This window comes from Medicago sativa, chromosome 6, assembly GCF_051527215.1.
Source record: "Medicago sativa cultivar Bolivia chromosome 6, Bolivia_mono, whole genome shotgun sequence".
Taxonomy (NCBI): domain Eukaryota; kingdom Viridiplantae; phylum Streptophyta; class Magnoliopsida; order Fabales; family Fabaceae; genus Medicago; species Medicago sativa.
The window spans coordinates 44,250,818-44,270,071 of record NC_140754.1 but is presented as its reverse complement, the minus strand read 5'-3'; the positions used below and the strand labels follow the sequence as shown (position 1 = coordinate 44,270,071).

The 19,254-nt window shown below is 32.7% G+C and overlaps 1 protein-coding gene, 2 long non-coding RNA genes and 2 pseudogenes across 3 annotated transcripts; all 5 read right to left on the bottom strand.

Annotated features, from left to right (window-relative positions):
- Positions 1-403: 403 nt before the first annotated feature.
- Positions 404-1,844, bottom strand: LOC146915385 (uncharacterized). Its single transcript, XR_015013323.1, has 2 exons — positions 1,683-1,844; positions 404-1,563 (listed from the first exon to the last, which is right to left on the bottom strand). It is a non-coding gene; the product is annotated as an uncharacterized LOC146915385 (long non-coding RNA).
- A 3,926-nt stretch (positions 1,845-5,770) lies between these two features.
- Positions 5,771-7,646, bottom strand: LOC146915384 (uncharacterized). Its single transcript, XR_015013322.1, has 2 exons — positions 7,171-7,646; positions 5,771-6,027 (listed from the first exon to the last, which is right to left on the bottom strand). It is a non-coding gene; the product is annotated as an uncharacterized LOC146915384 (long non-coding RNA).
- A 4,313-nt stretch (positions 7,647-11,959) lies between these two features.
- On the bottom strand, positions 11,960-12,962 carry LOC146915383 (F-box/kelch-repeat protein At3g23880-like; annotated as a pseudogene).
- A 1,345-nt stretch (positions 12,963-14,307) lies between these two features.
- LOC146915382 (uncharacterized) lies at positions 14,308-14,871 on the bottom strand. Its single transcript, XM_085721341.1, has one exon. It carries the CDS (start codon positions 14,869-14,871, stop codon positions 14,308-14,310), a length of 564 nt encoding a protein of 187 aa, XP_085577467.1.
- Positions 14,872-15,045: 174 nt separating this feature from the next.
- On the bottom strand, positions 15,046-18,566 carry LOC146915381 (uncharacterized; annotated as a pseudogene).
- Positions 18,567-19,254: the final 688 nt, after the last annotated feature.

The window sequence follows — 19,254 nt, the reverse complement described above, 5'->3', positions numbered from 1 at the left end:
TATTCTATGAAATTCTTCAAGTAATAATAACAAGCAATCAAATTATTTTTTAAATAAATTCAGAATAATTTATATGTATAATATATCTTCAAAAATACTGTAAAAATCATTGCAGTACATATTCATATTGTAAGAAATCATTGCACTACATATATCTTAAAAAATGCTATATATATTATATATATATATATATATATATATATATTTATTTTAGCAAAAAGAGGTTGGAAGCAAAGAGCAACCAACCAAAACTATATTAAAAAAAGAAAGAGAAATTACAAATGGGAGGGGACTAGGCCGAAACTCCCAAGGTCAAGAAATTCTAACGTTAGTCCAGCCCAACTTGTTTTTTTCAAAAGAATCTAGGATGAAATCAGGAACTTCTTGACAGCAAAACATAGAGTTTAAAAAATGCTATATAAATCCTATAGAAACCATCAATAGCAGAACTATTTAGAACTGAAATATATCATCATTTATTCTACAAGGAACCATATTTTGGAGTGCATTAAATTCATAATCACCCTTCCAATAAGAAGCTGAAAAGAAAAGGAAACAATTATGGTTTTTCGAAATATCATTTCATGATTATATATACAACATATACTCCAAAATTAATCAAGAAATTTTTGGTTTTCTACAGAATTAAACACTTAATTTCAAGTCTCCTCTACAGAAGGAGACTTCAAGTCCTGATCATTTGCAGTACTAGTTGTTGTGGGAATTATGCGTCCATCTTCCACTGGCGGAGTTGTTGGAGATTAATCAATAGATAAAGATTGTTTATTCGATACACTCACTTTTAATAAAACAAATTGCGTGCGACTTTCTCTAACACACTATTTATTATTCAATAGAAATTAATCTAAGTTCTACCATTTTGAATATAAGCCTGACATGAATTTTAGTCAATAGTAAAGATTGTTAATATGATTTCCTTACTTCAACAGGGTCAGCAGCTATGACGCGACCCATGTCGACACTTTCAAAATTGTTTCCATACTGATCATGAAGGAAATGGAGCATCTTGCATTTTTGCGACAAGGATGACCATCTTGACCACCGAGATATAATTTAGGTAAAGAAGTCATAAAAGAATTTTCCTGCATGTAGCAAATTGAAACAAACAAATAAATAATACTATAAAATAGAAAAAGAAGTTTACATATTATAAGATGCAAATTTTAATTTGATGAGATTTGGAGCTTGAATTAATTACCATGCGCTTGATCTGAAAATTAATAGATAACATAAAAGTGTAGCATAGCATGAAAATTAAATTCCTGAATCCATGTACAAGTTGTTCTGATCATTTCAAGGGTGTTTCCTGATCATTTGCTGCATTGGTTGTTGGATTCATGTTCCCATCTGCAGCTGGAGAAGTTTTTGGCAAAATGAAACTCGGTTTGTCCTTCTACCAACATTCTAGAAGCTTCTTCTTTAATAACCTTTTTGGAGTCTGAATTACCGTCTTGAGCAGCAGTAGCAGCAGAAGATTCTCCTGCTGTTTTCTTCTCTTTCTTCGGTTCCTTGCTTGAAAGTAATGTAAGTGGCAGCAATAATCTGAATGAAATTTATGTAAGTTTTAATATTTTGATCATAAAGTCTTACATGAAGTACAATAAATAGGAAAGACTGTTAATAGCACTACTCATTCCATAAATTAAATAAGATTTGCTTACTCCAACAGGACCGGCCGCTATGAGGGACTTCACAGGGGCACTTCTAGAAGCCTTTCCCTTATCATCAGTCAATATAATGGAACACATTGCATTTTCGCAATGATGACAATCATTGTCACCCAGAAGACATGATCCAGATAAAGAAAGCATCTGAAATACTCCCTACATATAGCAAATGGAAATAAACAAATAAATACACACACATATTATGAGGAAAAAGGGCTTTAAATTATTAAATACTAGCGGAAAGACGGGCACTATCGTGCCCGTCTGTCCGCTATTTCTACTGCGTTAACGCATGTGATTATTTAATTATGTTTATTTGTATGATTTTGATTAAATTTTTAAATATTAATGGAAATTATTGATATATTGATTTATAAACAAAATATTGTCAAGTTATATAACAATTATTTATTAAATCAACATATTTTAGTTTGTCTCCATATAAAATAAAGAAAAAATAATGATCTTTTATTGTTTATTCTAATAGTAATTAGTAACATCATAACATAAATGTATAAATGTAATTTTATGTAAAAGAAACATTGTTATGATTACGATAAAAGAATATCTTTAAAAACTGCATTTTTCGTAAATTCTCCATCTTCTCCTTCTATTTTGCCTTCATTAATGAGAACTTTTGTTGAATTTTGAGAAACTCCCCTCGATAAAACTACATATAATTGACCATGACTGAAAACATGTCGTGGAAGATAGATTCCGATATTGGGAATGATCTGCCCTTTAACATTAATTTTTGCTCACATTTGTTACTAATATTTTTTTAGAGGATTTAAAGTCCAATCTTTAACATAATATTTTACTCTCGTTTGTTACTAATATTTTTTCCAGAGGATTTAAAGTTCAATCTTTAACATTATTTTTTGCTCACGTTTGTTAATTACTAATATTTTTTTTAGAGTATTTAAAGTTCAATCTTTAACATTATTTTTTTTCTCATGTTTGTTACTAATCTTTTTTTAGAGGATTTAAAGTCCAATCTTGACATTATTTTTTGCTCACGTTTGTTACTAATCTTTTTTTTGAGAATTTATAGTCCAATCTTCAACAATTTTTTTTTGCTCACGTCTATTACTAATCTTTTTTAGAGGATTTAAAGTCCAATCTTTAACAATATTTTTTGCTCACGTTTGTTACTAATTTTTTTTAGAGGATTTAAATTCCGATATTTAACATTATTTTTTGCTCACGTTTGTTACTAATCTTTTTTTAGAGGATTTAAAGTCCAATCTTTTCCATTATTTTTTACTCACGTTTGTTACAATTGATCAAGGACTAAGGATGAGTAATTTATATCAATAAAATAATATGGAATACTGTTTTTTATGGAAGGGATATGAATACTTGACAATCTTTGTCGGTTGTATTGAGGGGAACAACACAGATGTACAACATAAAAGCGGCTGATAAAAAAGTAACATGAGTTGTTGTTTTGTGCTTGTTTTTTTGTGAATTTGATCTTTGGTTAACAGAGGTAAAAGAGGGTTAATGGTGAGGATTAGTGACATGGATTACTAATCCACGTATTATTTTATAATTGGATATTTGTAATTAAAATTAAGGGTATTTTTGGAAAGAAAAGTCCAACCCAAATGTGTGCTTATAGATAAAAAAAAAACACACTATCATAGTTTGTATAAGCAATTATAAACCAGCAAAGTCAAATAATTCTTAAAATTAATCGTAAATAATTTGAATCATAATGACTTATAAACCAGCAAAGTCAAATAATCCATAAAATTAATCAACTTTGATTAGTTGTAACGTGAAAGAAAAAAAATACTTACAGGTTAATTTTGAATTTTGATGCAAAGGGCGGAGAGAGGTTGAGAAAAACTAAACAATGCGGGAACGAACTATGAACTGTGAGAACCCTACTTATTAATATTTTTAATATAGTGCTAACAAATCTTTTTCTAAAAGATTTTGAATCATAATATTTTGCTCACGTTTATTACTAATATTTTTATCAAAGGATTTAAAGTCCAATTTTTAACATTATTTTTTCCTCATGTTTGTTACTTATCTTTTTTTTTTTTGCTCACGTTTGTTACTAATATTTTTTTAGAGGATTTAAAGTCCAATCCTTAACAATATTTTTTGCTCACGTTTGTTACTAATCTTTTTTTAGAGGATTTATAGTCCATTTAATATAGTGCTAACAAATCTTTTTCTAAAAGATTTTGAATTATAATATTTTGCTCACGTTTGTTACTAATATTTTTATCAGAGGATTTAAAGTCCAATTTTTAACATTATTTTTTGCTTAGTTTGTTACTAATCTTTTTTTTTGCTCACGTTTGTTACTAATCTTTTATTAGAGGATTTAAAGTCAAATCTTTAACATTATTTTTTGCTCGTGTTTGTTACTAATCTTTTTTTAGAGGATTTAAAGTTCAATCTTTAACAATATTTTTTGATCACGTTTGTTACTAATTTTTTTTAGAGGATTTATAGTCCAATCTTCATCGGCTATTATTTTTGTTTAAAAAAAAAATTAAAAAAACTCATAGACTCGTGAGAAATAAAGCAGGAAAAGACATAAACTTTGGATTATTTTTTTTCATAAGTGATTATTGTTCAACTTTGATTTTCTCAATTTCTGATTCATTCTTTCTTCTAACAAAAAAAAGTAAAAACAAAGCTTGAATTGTAATGTTGGCGGAAAGTAAATTGCTCGAAGGATAAAACAGAAAGATATTCAATTCATGAAGTGGACCTTAAGGATATTCCATTCAATAGTTGCTTCAAAAGTATTAATCAAGTTCGTGAGCTTTGGAACTTTCTAATTTTTTAGAGGTGATGAGATGTGATCAGAGGGTACTATGATGAATTCTGGATCTATTTGAATTCATGAGAAGAGACATAGAGAATGCAAATATAATTTTTAAACTTTTTGTGAGTTTGATCGGTTGTTAACGGTGGTAAAAGAAAGTTAACAGTGATCATTAGTGACATTGATTATTAATCCACGTGTTATTTTATAGTTGGCTATTTGTATTTAAAATTAAGGGTATTTTTGGAAAGAAAATTCCAACCCAAAAGTGTGCTGAAAGGGGTAGTTTTCTTTATATATAGTATAGATGCTATACTTTATATTATAAGATAAGATGCAAAATTTAATCAGGTTTGGACCTTTGATTACCTGGCGCATGGAAGGAACATTTGGAGTATTAAAAACAACCTTTGATACAGAATCGGTCCCAGAAATTACACAAACAGATTGACCTATTTTTGAATAAATGCTTGTAATGTGATGAAAATCAAGTGAAAGAGAGAAAACTGGATAAAGAGAAAAGCGAGAAATAAGTGGAAAAGTGCTTACTCAAAGTTTGTTTATTTTTCGTTACATTGTATACATTGTACTGCCACAATTCAACCCCCCCTGTGTCTCTCTCACCTTCAAGCTATGTAGTTTCTGATCATGTGAGCAAAATTCTAAGAAGCTTACCTGCTAGATGGAGAGCTAAAGTTACTGCTATTGAGGAAGCTAAGGATTTAAACACTCTAAGTGTTGAAGATCTTATGAGCTCTCTCAAGGCTCATGAGATTAGTCCAATGAACATGATTCTGCTAAGAAGCCGAAGTAAGGGAAGCAGTCACAAGCCCTCAATGCAAATGAGTCTAAAGAAGAGTCATCTGATGGAGATTCTGATGAAGATTCTGTTGTTGTTGAGAAGATGGCAATGCTTTCAAACAAGCTTCAGTATTTGGCTAAGAAGAACAAGAAGTTCTTGAGCAGAAGCAGTGGTTACAAAGGTTCCAAGAAAGAAGATCATAAAGCTTGCTTCAACTATAAGAAGCTTGGACACTTCATTGCTGACTGTCCTGATGTTTAGAAGGAGAAATCATAGGAGAAGTCCAAGAAACCCCCCAATAAGTATAGAAGACAGATTAAGCAAAGTTTAATGGCCACCTGAGAATATTTAGATAGTGAATCTGGGTCTGACAAGGAAGAAGCTGGAGATGAAGCAAATGTAACTAAGGGGTTAGTGGTTACAGTGACTTCAGAAGCTGAACCTGAATCAGACTCTGAAGATGAAAATGAGATATTGTAACACCCATACTAAATTTATCTAGAATATTTAGCATGTGCGTTAACTTAGTACTGGATACATTAAATTTACAACATAATTTTGATCGAATAAATATATACATCAATAAGTTCGTACATCTGATAAAATACCAACTGTCAAATACATATATCTAATACATATTTGATTACATGAATAGCTAATCTGAAACTGGTACGAACGAGCATTTTGACGATGATCCATTCAGCTACATACCTGCTACATCTTGCTACGAGCAACCTGCTGATCTGTAAAATAAATAAATGGATTGGGATGAGACAGGATGTCTCAGTGAGTTCCACCTATCCTAGGCTGTAGGCAATATCGGGGGAAACCTACGATCGCCGTCTGACTAAACTCAACCCATTTGGGTTTATACAGTTATGTTCTACATACTGAACGATCAGGGGAGAACTAGGATCGTTACAGTGCTCTATCATAAGTCTATTATGATGCATAATCATATTCATATATTGTTTTCATATTAATGTTAGAAGGTTAGTGTTGAATAAACCATATTATCTGGGTTCATTTTACGGAATGGATCCTGAGGGGAGTAAACCCGGTCACCATACCACTATAATCCGGTGAAAATTCCTATCTGAGGCTAGTCACTGGAACTCCTCTAACTATAATCGTTGTGTAGATTTCCTTTGCGGGGAGAATCTCATCCGGCGGAACCCAGAGTCTGCAGAGGGACACAACCTATAAGCATTTACAGAAACATTTTGGATTTTCCTTTTAACTGAAGTTCTTATGTTACCCAGGTTTGCCCCGCTCCGTTTCATAGCTTTAACTGATAAGTATTTACTGTATGTATATCTAATGCAATGTCTGTACTATATTCTATAACATACGTATGATAATTCTATGCATATATCTAATATGCTCTGACTATTCTGATTGTTCTAGATTCGATTATCTAAATCGAAGTCTTGTAATGTATTAAGTATTAACCATGTTTATAGCTTAGTTTGCTCTTAAAAGACTCAATTGGTGTTGAGGACAAGTTTGGAGCAGGTTTAATGTGAATTAAGAAGCAATTTTGGTGATTTGGCATACAAATTTTACATTTTGAAAGCTAGTAATCGATTACCATTGGTAGGAAATCGATTACCATATGTCTCATCATTCCAAAATTTTCATCAGTCCAGAATTCTATTTTTCAGCATGCCATAACCACTCTTCTCTTTCAAACTTATCAAAATTGCTTAAATCAACACTATTGAATCAAAAGTCATTATTTTTAAGCATGTAAACCAAACATAAACACAGTCAGTACTACACATTACATGGGGAAATTCTATCTATCATGCAAATAATCAAAGTCATAGTTTGCTCACAATCACACATAATTTACCCAAGGAGGGAACTAACCACTAGGAACTCACCAAAATCATTTCCAGCAGCTCACACATAATTCCATTAGACATTCTAAGCACTCAACCTTTAGCACATCAAGCAAACAGCTCCAGCACCAATAGTTATGCAATATCTTAACCTTCATCAATTAACAAACCCTACTTCTGCCTACAACTTCAAAATCGTCTGCAGACCTCAATACTGACCCAAAATTCACGAAACAGGTACCAAAATGTCATAAATTCCGTTAGCTATCGACAGAAACAATAACCACACAAATCGGAGTTACAGGGAGAGAGTTCTTACTGTTTTAGTGGAGCCCTTACCCAAAACTCGTAAGCATTTTTCTGCAGCAATAACCAACTTCAAACGCGTCTCCCGAATTCATTTCTACTCCGAATGATACGAAACTTATATCCGATTTGAAGGGGATTTAACGAAGAATCTAAAAATTCTACAATAATTCAATTCCATTTTGCACAGAAAAAGATCTGAGTGAAAATGTCCATACGAATTTCTACTCTCATTTCAAATGTTCAAGCATAATCACTATTAACCATAACAACTCATTTTAGCCAACAACCCAGCCATACAAACATCCATAACAACCCAATTTTCAATCCAACTCTACAGCAACAACCTAACATAATCAAGATCCAATTATACACACACAAATGATCAAAAAGTATCCCAAGGTGGGCTCTAATTATGAGGAACTTATCATAAGTGATTTCTGCAATAATTCACTTATAGAGGAACTTATCATGTTGTGACGGAGGCATTAATTTCGGCCAGTTAAGAAGGAGGAGGAAAGGTTAAGCTGACATACATTCCCAAATTCCCAATGATCATGAATTTGTGCTTGCATGTTGCATTTGGCTAGGTTTGGCAATTAATGGATGAATGGTGAAGAAGGGAAGGAACACGTGAGGTAAAGAAGAGAGGAGAGGAATAAGCTTCTGATAGAGAGAAAAGAAAGGAAAAATGAGAGGAAAAGAGAGTTTAATCGCTTTTTACACTTACTCAACAATTACCAAAATACCCTTTTCATTGAAAGTCTCGCTAAGTCACACTAAAACTGATACTGATAATTGAACATGTGTGTGTTTAACCGATACTACATGTTAAATTTTCCTTGTTATAATTACGCCTTCATAATTATTTCTTTCCCGACATGCTCAACTGATGCTGCAATCAATTTTAGAATTTGCGGGATGTTACACTCTACCCCTTAAGAAAATTTCGTCCTCGAAATTTAGATATTCACCTGAGAAAAACACAAATAGTTCTACTGCACTTCTCACCTTAGTTTGCAACATCTGTCGCTACTAACTGATTTTTAATGCCCGACTAAATTATCGGTTTTCTCTTGCTACACAAGGTTCTGACAACATAACCATCGTCACAAGTTGGCTGGAGTTAATAAGTTAAGAGTGATTTCTAATCATGATTCCCAATTCTATTGGCCGATATGATTCGATAATAACTTCCTTAGTAAAAATGGCAAGATTGACCACACTGTGAAATGAAAGCGAATGCTATTCAATTTGTGTTATATAACTATGCAAAATATGTGTTATATTTGTGTTATGTTTTTCCAGTAATCGGTTTGGAAAAAAAAATAAAAAATGCTGATTTGTTTCTAAATGTGTTATATTAGGTGTCTATCTTTATTTATTTGTTCCATAAAATGTATTCTAATTACGTGTCATGTTTTATATGAACTTGATTGTATCATCAGTGTTGATAAACACTTCTTGATTTAATATTAATTAATTTATTAATTTATAAAATAATTACTACAAAATAATTGATGCTATTTCGTATGTGATAAATGCAACAAGAAAACATTACGAGTCCGTTGATTTGTTTGTTCCATAAAAATTGTGATCTAATTATCATTACGTGTCCATTTTTAATTTATTTGTTCCATAATTTTTGCTCATATCAAAATGAAAAACTTTGTTCATGTCAAAATGGAAAACTGTGATTACCTGTAACATGATTGCATCATTGGTTTGTTATAGAAAAAGTTATGCAACCCTGATATCGTAGATTTAAAAATGGTAGTCATTCATGCACATTCAAATATTATTCATCACAAAATTAAAATACACAAATATTGAACTAAACATCAAGAACCAAACGTACATGATAATAATGAAAATTGTAGTACTTTTGCAATCCTTCAGGGATGTATGTTTATTAATTTTTTTTTTTTTTAGAGTTCTTCAAGAACTATATACTAAATTTGGTAAATTATTTACAATCCTTCAGGGATGCATCACTGTTGAATTCATCAAATATTCATTAGAAAAAAAATATTTAATTTTAGCGATCCTTCATGGATGCACTAGTGTTGAATTCTTCAGGAGGAAATCATTTGAAAATTGAGTTTCTTTGTTTCTTTTTAAGCAGTCCTTCAGGGATGCATGAATGTTGAATTAAAATAAATAAACACTATAATTTGCATAACAACAATTATGTGTATCTACAAGGCACTAATTCCATTTGATGGAATTGTAATTGTAGCCTATGATCATCGATACAAAAGTAACTTATTATAATAGATTGAAAAGATTCATATACCTTCTTAGTTAATTAGAAGAGAGAATAGGGAGAAGTATTCTGATTCAATGATGTATTAATGAATGTTACAAATGAGCTCTATTTATAGGGAAATAGAGTAGTTTATGAACTAAACCCAATAACCTAGTAGTATGACCCATTAACAAATTTGCTATATGTACATCCATTTATAATATTCATAACAAAGAAAAAATAGTTATTGGAGTACGACAAGTGATATGTAATAGTATTTTTGTTTTTTTTTTTTTTTTTTTGAAGAATTGATATGTAATTGTATTGTAGTGGCAATATAGTCAGAATGCATGTACTATCACATGATGCCTCCGAACACTAATTTTGTGAACCAGAAAAATGGATTATGTGCAAGTCTATATGTTTCATCTCCTAAATACCTCTATTAAACTATTTAGTTATAAATCTTCTATAAAGGGATAAAGTTATATTGAACTATGGTACAAGAGCTTATCACATGAAAACTTATGTCATAAAAGTTTATAGTTCTAGATATCATGTGTCTAATGGTGTATCTGAGTTATTACATTTTTCCCTCACTACCTTGACATGACTGCTCTCATGTGATATCCTCGACTATAGTATCAAGTACATGAGTATTGTACTCTAAATCAAGATTTTCAAAAATAAATGAAATATTCATCATCCATATCTCTGACATGTCGGCTATCTATATAAAATTAAGACCCAACTGTGGTATTGTTTATCCTCGTAGAAGACATCTTGCGCAATTATCAAATATGAAAACTACATTATTTACTTTGATAAAAATAAATTAATATAAATGTTACAACATGAATCATTAAAGTATTTTTCATCAAAGTTTGATGGTTTACAAGTACTTTTTGACGATTACTTGCGGAGGAAGAACATCTTGTGTCCGGTCAGTGTTACTTGTCTGATGTATGAGAGTTATGAAGAAAAAGAGTGCACCTGTTTTCGGATTTAACTATGCAGAAGAACTTTGGTAAGAGGAGGGCATTTGGAAAATATTTTAGGGGCTGCAAGTGCAGAAGCAGAAGGTTTTCACGATGATTTTCTGGTGTATATGGTGTCGTTGTAATGAGAACGCATGGGAAAATCACAAAAAACCAGTGGCGGCAGCAGTTCAGATGTCGCTGGTGGTGCTAATCGAGTGGCAGAAGCTACACATAAAACACAGTGCAGCAAATACAGGCAAAAATGTTAAGTGGACTAAAGGGGCGACAGGCGAGCAAAAGTGTAGTGTCAACGCAGCAATTTTCAAAGCAAATGGGCTGTATGGTACCGGAATGTGTATCAGAAACGATAGGAGAATTCATAAAAGCCAAGACGTTGTCTTCTGGGAATTCTGGAACTACACGAAGCGGAAGTCATGGCTCTGTTGGAACTCCAAAGAGTAACTATAGAACTAGATTGTAAACTAGTGTTGCAAATGAAAGGTATAGGATTAGTTTTGTTCGGAACAAGCAAACTTTGCTGCAATGTTAGAACTGTCTTACATTTAAGAGGATCAAGCAACAATAACAAGCCAAAATCACAACAAAAATTACAACATCAATACAGTGAAGAGTTTACTAAGATGTTACTAAGATACAATTATGTTGAGCACAAGCAATACTAAACGAAGCGAAGAGTTTGAGCACAAGCACCTAAAACACTCAAAACAAGCAACCAAATTTGATAAGGGCTGGAATCAAAGCTAGGCTTCTCAATAATAGTATAATTCACTTCAAACCACTGGTAATTTAACCTCCGCCAGGAAACAAAACATATAAGTCAATATGATGAAATGAAAGAAAAAAAGGATAATAGACAAATTATACTAATTAATCTACTTAACAATTATGCTTTCACACCAGAACGAAGTAGTTGGCACATAAGTACTTTGATTCCAAACGCACGAATAACATAGCAATGTCTCAAGCTACTGATACAATCAACCATTAACTTACAATGATAAATAGAGTCATTGGTAATAATTAGAACAAGTATAAAGTAAGTAACATAAACGAAAAATTAACACATAAGTTGCCATTGAATCTAGCTCAAGCCACTTAGCACCACATTAAAAATCAGGTGATATCAAACTCTCAGGTGATATCAAACTCTCGGTGCAAACTTCAGAGTTATTCCAAACACAGGCTTTTGAAAAATTTGGACACTTACAAGTACCACTTTTGAAGTCATAAATTGCCAGCAATGACATATATTCCATTAGCACTTTGTCATCCTCAAAAATCCATAGTGGCTTGCCATGAAAAGGATGGAAAGGATCTTCTTGCATGTAAGGAACACAAAATAATTTAGTCCAAGACTCTTCATTTCCATATTCCTTCATCAACCAAACACTAGAAAATTGGCGAGTACGTGCAAAGATACACAAACAATCCCTCAAGACACTCAAGATCACGTCTGGCACAGACTCCCCTCCATAGTCAGGCTGCAAAAGCTCTTTACACGACTCATTCACCAAATCAAAAGAAATAACACTATTATCACCATCAGCCCTATATGCAATCCAATTAAGTGCACCACTCACAAATTTCAACAATTCATAACGACCATTTGATAAAGGTAACTCCCCCTGAATCATTCTCCAAGAATCAGTACCCACGGTATTAACCCTTGCTTGAGTTTTGAAAATGTTTTTACCGCCACATCGATAGAAAGAAACAGCAAGCATCTTGTAAACATCAATAGTATGATCATATCCAAAGCCAAACAAAGTAGGACTGCAAGCGTCTCTTGGAGTTTCAAAATACAACAATATTTTGAATTTTCTAATGGTAGGGTTCCACAAAACAAGTTCGCTTAGTCGTGTTAGAGCCAGAGCCAAACAAATGATTCCATTGCAAGAGCCAACTATACTATGGTATGCTCCGCCCTTATTGTGTCTTCCACCATAAGGAAAGTCTTGTTGGGTGAATTTACCCATTACGGAGTTTAGAGGGTAAGAGTTTACCCTTGACACACACTTATCATCTAGGTAGGGTATGATGAGTTGGTGGTGGTGGCTCTTTGTTGATAGGTGAAGGTGTTTCTTCGCGAATTTGGGATCGGAAATTAGGGTATTGAGGGACTTACTCTGACATCGAAGTTGTACGAGGAGCTTCACGGGAAGCCTGCACAGAATCTCTGCCACCAATTCGAATGGGAGATCGGGCAGCGGCGGTGGGGAGAAGCAGATGAAAAGTGAACATAAGAGTGATTTTAGTGTTCTGATCAACTTGCTCTCCATCAGATAAAAAATGAGAAGTGATGAAAAGTGAAAGTAAGAGTGATTTTAGGGTTAGACCAATCAATATTAACAAAAAAAATATTTTCATCCTATATAACTTTTTTGTTTCATTTTTTATCCACGATGGACATAACTTTAACATGTCGTTGATGGACATAACTTTAACATAAATTGGACATAATAATTCAACATAATTTGTTGTTTAAAAAAAAATCGACATAATTTGTCCTTCTAAAAAAAGATAGACATAAAATTTGAACATATCTTAAACGTAAAAGAAATTTTCTGTAGGTGATAAACATGCTGTTAGAGACAAAAAATGTGAATATAAACATAATATTAGAGACAAAAAATGAAACAGAAAATTTTCTGTAGGTAATAGACATCTGTTTTTTTAAAAGTAAAATAAAATATGTATACTGATAGAATATATGTTACTTAATCATAGAATCTGTATTATATAAAGAACAATAATAGGTATTATTTGTATTAATTAGTCATTCATTTTGTATTCATTAGTCATTAAAAAAAATGATAGCAAATTGATGTATATAATGCACTCAGATTATCAATGAAAAGCATTCAGCTATTTTCTACGTAAATTGTTGAATGCTAGTTTCAGATATTGTCGCATATGACATGATATCCATGTATAATACAAATGTTAGCCTACGGTAACTGTTCTCGTTGCAGCTGAACACGGGTGGAATACCTCTCTTCACTTTGTTTCCTTTTCAGTTTCCAAAGTCCATGGCAGTCCCATATGCAAGTGAGAATTCAGATATTCCTACAAAGAAGCCAAGTGATGGTCAGGAGGTTGCCAAATTTTGTCCATCAAAGACATGAATTAGCAGGTAAACGTTAGCACTGCTTCTAAGTGAATTATTAGTAATTTTAAATCTTGCTTTACAACTTGATCATTGATAAAATGTCAACCCTATCATTTTCAGCTTTATTAGACGTAAATTTGAAATCAATGTTCGTAGGTAGGTTTTGTCAAAGGCTTTTTTTTTTTAGAAACGGCTAAATTTATTTATTCACGAGTGTGTGCAAGAAGCACAAACAAAACTCGCGGACAACCAATATAGAAATACAAAGGGTACTGATATAGCAGTAACCCCACACCCACCAGAAGCCAACAAAAACCAGTAAAAACTCAACAAAACAGAATCCAAACGAGGCCAAAAAAAAAAGCAGGCAGCAGAAACAGAAAACTACATAGCAGTAAAACAGAAAATCAGTGAGGCTACCATATGCACAGAAGCTGCAACAAGCGCAGCAAAAACACCGCATACCCCAGCCTCACAACCGTCCTAACAGCCCTGCTACACAACACGCCATTCCTTTATCGCAAACGGCACGCCTTTGGGTTCCAACACCACTCATAAAACAGACACGCCGGCGCCTTCAACCGACTTAAAGACCATCTCCACGACAACACCTTCACCGCCTCCACCACCTCCTCCACACCACAGATTGCATCGTTAAAGATTCGATCATTGCGCACACTCCATAAACTCCACACCACAACATGCCAAATCAAACGAAAACCTTTACGAATTTTAATGTTAACCACCATCTCATTCCAGCTCTCCCACAACAAGAAGACATTATGCGGACTATCCAAAACAACCTCCAGCCACCTGCACACACCCCTCCATACATCCCTCGCAAAGACACAGTGGATGAACAAATGATTCGACGTCTCAGGATTTCCTTCACATAAAGCACAACTCACCGACATCTCTAAGGGTAGAACATTCCGATGCCGTAAATTCACTCTCGTCGGAATTCTATTGTGAAGCAATTTCCACGAAAAGGCTATCACTTTGGATGGAGCCGGACTTCTCCAAATATGTGTAAATACCCTCCTATCCGCAGCCGACGCGAAAGTTTCCCCTACCGACATCTTCTCCAATTTCTTATACATAAATTTCACCGTGAAACAGCCATTAACATCCAATTTCCACAACCAAGCATCATCCTCTAGGGACCCTCTAAAACCATCCAAATCTTGAAGAAGAGCCGTAACCAACTCATTCTCCCAAACAAAAAGTAGATGCCTCCAAGTCAAGTTCCAAATGGTAACCGTTGAATTGAGAACCCCCACATCACCCACCTTGGCCTCCTTTGAAGTAGAAAGGCTTACTTTAGGATTTGAGGTAAGAAGTTACATTCAATACGTCTAAATGCTTTTATTTGAAGTATTGGACATGATATTGTTATTGAATATTTTTATTTCATAGTTAGATTAGTTCAAAGACATAATAACCAAAACTATAAAGAATACCTGAGAAAGTACTTGGGGTGCAACTTTTAAACATTGTCAAAAACTTCCCTGTAAACCACATTTGATGCCGACGTGCACAACCTGTTATCCTCTTCCAAAATCAAAAACATCATACCCTTTCTTGAAGTGACTCTAGATACTGCAACATACAACTGGCCATAAGTGAATACAGGCCTAGGAAGATAGATTCCTACATGTGAAAGTGATCGCCCCTGACTTTTGTTTATAGTCATTGCAAAGCATATAGACAAAGGAAATTTCCGCCTTTCAAACCTAAACGGTAGGCCTAGATCACTTGGCACCAAATTCATCCTAGAGATCAAAACCTTGTGTCCAACATTAGTTCCAGTTAACACAGTGACACCAATTATATACTCTTTCCAAATACATTTACCCTGAGTCTTGTTCCATTACACAAGTCACGGCCTGATCACTGTTCCTCGTTAGCATTATTGGGACCACTAACTTTAGTGTCAATTTATGATTTGGAAGCCGAAAACATTTGATATCATTTAGGAACTCAGTTGTGAACCATTCCCCTTGCATGTCACTATTTTTATCTGATATACAGGTAGAGTCAGAGTTGTAGTAATGTTTTTCTTCACCAGGAATCTTTGAGAGCACAAAATCATTAAACTGTTGCACAGATTCTAAAGTTGGAGCAAGAATTCCACGCTCCTTAAAGTAGTTCGGTGTGTCAGCGTATTGTAGTAAATTAGGATACACAAAATCAATTAATGACTGTAATGGATTTCGAAACGATAACTATCAAATAAACACGAAATTATTAATTTTCAATGCATAACCTTAATGGTGTTAATCATAAATTGTAAAATTCAAAATTAACATGGTATTTGCACCCTTCGTTATCCAGCTCAATGCTGATGAATTTCGATGTCTGTTTATTCTTAATGTACTCTTGCTTTTCACCAACACCTGCAAGAAGACCAAAGACAATGAGAAAAAAATAGAGTATTTTAAAAATTACAAAAAAAGCTCACATAGTTATCCATTAAAATTAAATGAATTGTCATTGGTTTTTTAGAGTTAGTCGAATCACTTGATGTCCATAGTCTGACAACTCTTGCAAAAAAGCACCACTTGCTTTTGTTGTTGTTAATGTTAATGACATATTCATAGTTGGGAGCCATTTAAAAATTTAGAAAATAAAGGAATTCTATAAGAATGATTGAGTGGCACAAAATCGTAGAGTATGATAACTACTTATTGCGCGAGTGGTAGACAAATTTACGTTGAGGTAGAAATTGTAAAATGTAGTCAATGAAATTTTACTGTGGCTTTTTATAATGAAAAAATTGATTTTTTTTTTGACAAAAACAAAATGATATTCAATCAAAGAATAAGAGGATGATTCGACTTAATTGGAATGTAATTTTAGTATGCTGATGCCCGATTTAACAATTACCTAAATAATATTATACTCTCTCCGATTACAGATAAAAAATCTTACATCTATGTTAAGATGCTCATGAGTGTTATGTTAGTTACCATCAAGCACCAAGAACCGATGGTTTGCACACATGTGTAATTACTTGTAATTTTAGGTTTATTTTTTATTCAATTAACATATTTTAAAAGATGATACGATGTGGCATAATTCTATTGGTTGACAGTTTAAAGTAATTTTACACGCATTCTAATTAATCTCTAAACTATGTACCAAAAGCGTTTAAATAATTTTTTTATTCAAATAGACCGTAGTTCAAGTATTATTACTTTACAGAGCATTTATATCTTTTTTTTTGGTAGATAGACGAAATGGCAAAGACAGAGGATTTATATCTAAATAGTTTAATAGAGATATCTAGGAGATGAAACATATCCTCTATGAAAATGTTCAAAATGAATAATCCACATGACAAACCAAAATCCTCTATTTGTCAAAAAAAAAAAAAAAACCAAAATCCTCTAATAACTTCAATGCCACATGTCCTTTTTTTAGAAAACAAATCACAATTATTTTTTTTGTTATACTAATCACACGAATTTTTGTTGTTGTAGCAACCAATCCAATTGAAAGAGAATCATATGTTGACATGTGGCTAATAAAATCACATTAACATGTGATTAATTGTTTTTGTTAAATGTAACCGTAAATATTTGTCGTAACAAGACAAAAGTTGACTATGCCTATTAAATTCACATTAAAAATAATGAATTTTTTCTGTGTCTTGAAACCGTTCTGGAATTTTTTTTTTTTTTTTTGTGCTTCGGTCGAGAAAAGGACATATCAAAGCCATTTGTTAGACCGTTAACATACATTTGCCTAATAAATGCATATTGCCATAAAATGAATTTTTAAATCAATTTTTTCATTAACAACCCTATCCAACAAGCCGACCCTAGTTTTCTTTCTCTTCTAGTTTCTTCATTGAGGGGTGGTTTAGGGTCAATTCTTGACCTGAAATCACCCTTCTTCATATTTTTTTCTTTATTTCAGTCTAAATAAGTGATTTTCACATAGATCTAGGTTTTTTTATTATCTAAGTGTGGTGGTTTGTTGTTCGTCGTCTTGTGCGGCGTTGTTTGATTTTATGTCTTCTTGCGGTGTTCATTTGATTCATATTAAAAGATTTATTATTAAATCAAAGATTTGGGCGTCAACATTGCAGATGCGGAGGCAATGGATATTCCGGTGACTTTAATTTATTCATATATTTTTGTAGGCATTATGCCGTGATATGCTATTAACTTGGATGCTGTGAGTTTGATCGCAGATTCATCCTTTACGCTTTTAGCGGTGTTGAATGATGTAATCTCTCGATTTGAATGAATGAATACCATTTTGAATCAATTTTTTCATTATAAAAAGTCACCGTAAAATTTTGTTGACTAAAATTTAATTTAATCACTTTACAACTTCTACCTCAACGTAAATTTGTCTACCACAAATTTGTCTACCACTCGCGCTATAAGTAGTTATCATACTTTTTCGATTTTGTGCCACTCAATCATTCTTATAGAATTCCTTTATTTTCTAAATTTCTAAATGGCTCCCAACAATGATTCTGTCATTAACATTAACAACAACAAAAGCAAGTGGTGCTTTTTTGCAAGAGTTCTCAGACTATGGACATCAAGTGATTCGACTAACTATGAAAAAAAAAATGACAATTCATTTAATTTTAATGGATAACTATGTGTGCTTTTTTTTGTAATTTTTAAAACACTATTTTTTTCTCAATGTCATTGGTCTTCTTACCGGTGTTGGTGAAAAGCAAGAGTACATTAAGAATAAACAAAAATTGAAATTCATCAGCATTGAGCTGGATAACGAAGGGTGCAAATACCATGTTAATTTTGGATTTTATAATTTATGATTAACACCATTAAGGTTATGCATTGAAAATTAATAATTTCTTATGTTTATTTGATAGTTATCGTTTCAAAATCCATTACACTCATTAATTGATTTTGTGTATGTCGTGTCTAATGCTATATATGACTCGTTCCATTTTCCCCTCATGCGATATCCTCGACTATAGTATCAAGTACATCAGTATGGTACTCTAAATCAAGATTTTGAAAAATAAATGAAATATTCATCATCCATATCTTTGTTGGTATAAGGCCATAATTTTGTTCTAAAATATTGCACAATTGAAGAAACACGGTTTTATTCACCCTCAACTGCTAAAAATAACGATTATCTCTGACCTATCTTTATAGGAATTAAGACCCAACTGTGGTATTGTTTATACTCGTAGAATACATCTTATGCAATTATCAAATACGAAAACTACAGTATTTATTTTGATAAAAATAAATTTATATAAATGAAATAAATTAATATAAATGTTACTGCATAAATGATTTAAGTATTTTTTTTTTATCAAAGTTTGATGGTTTAGAAATTCTTTTTGACGATTACCTGCGGAGGAAGAACGTCTCGTGTCCGTTTACTTGGCTGATGTATGAGTTACGAAGAAAATGTGTGGCACCTGTTTTTCGGATGTAAGTGCAGGCATTTGGCAAGAGGCA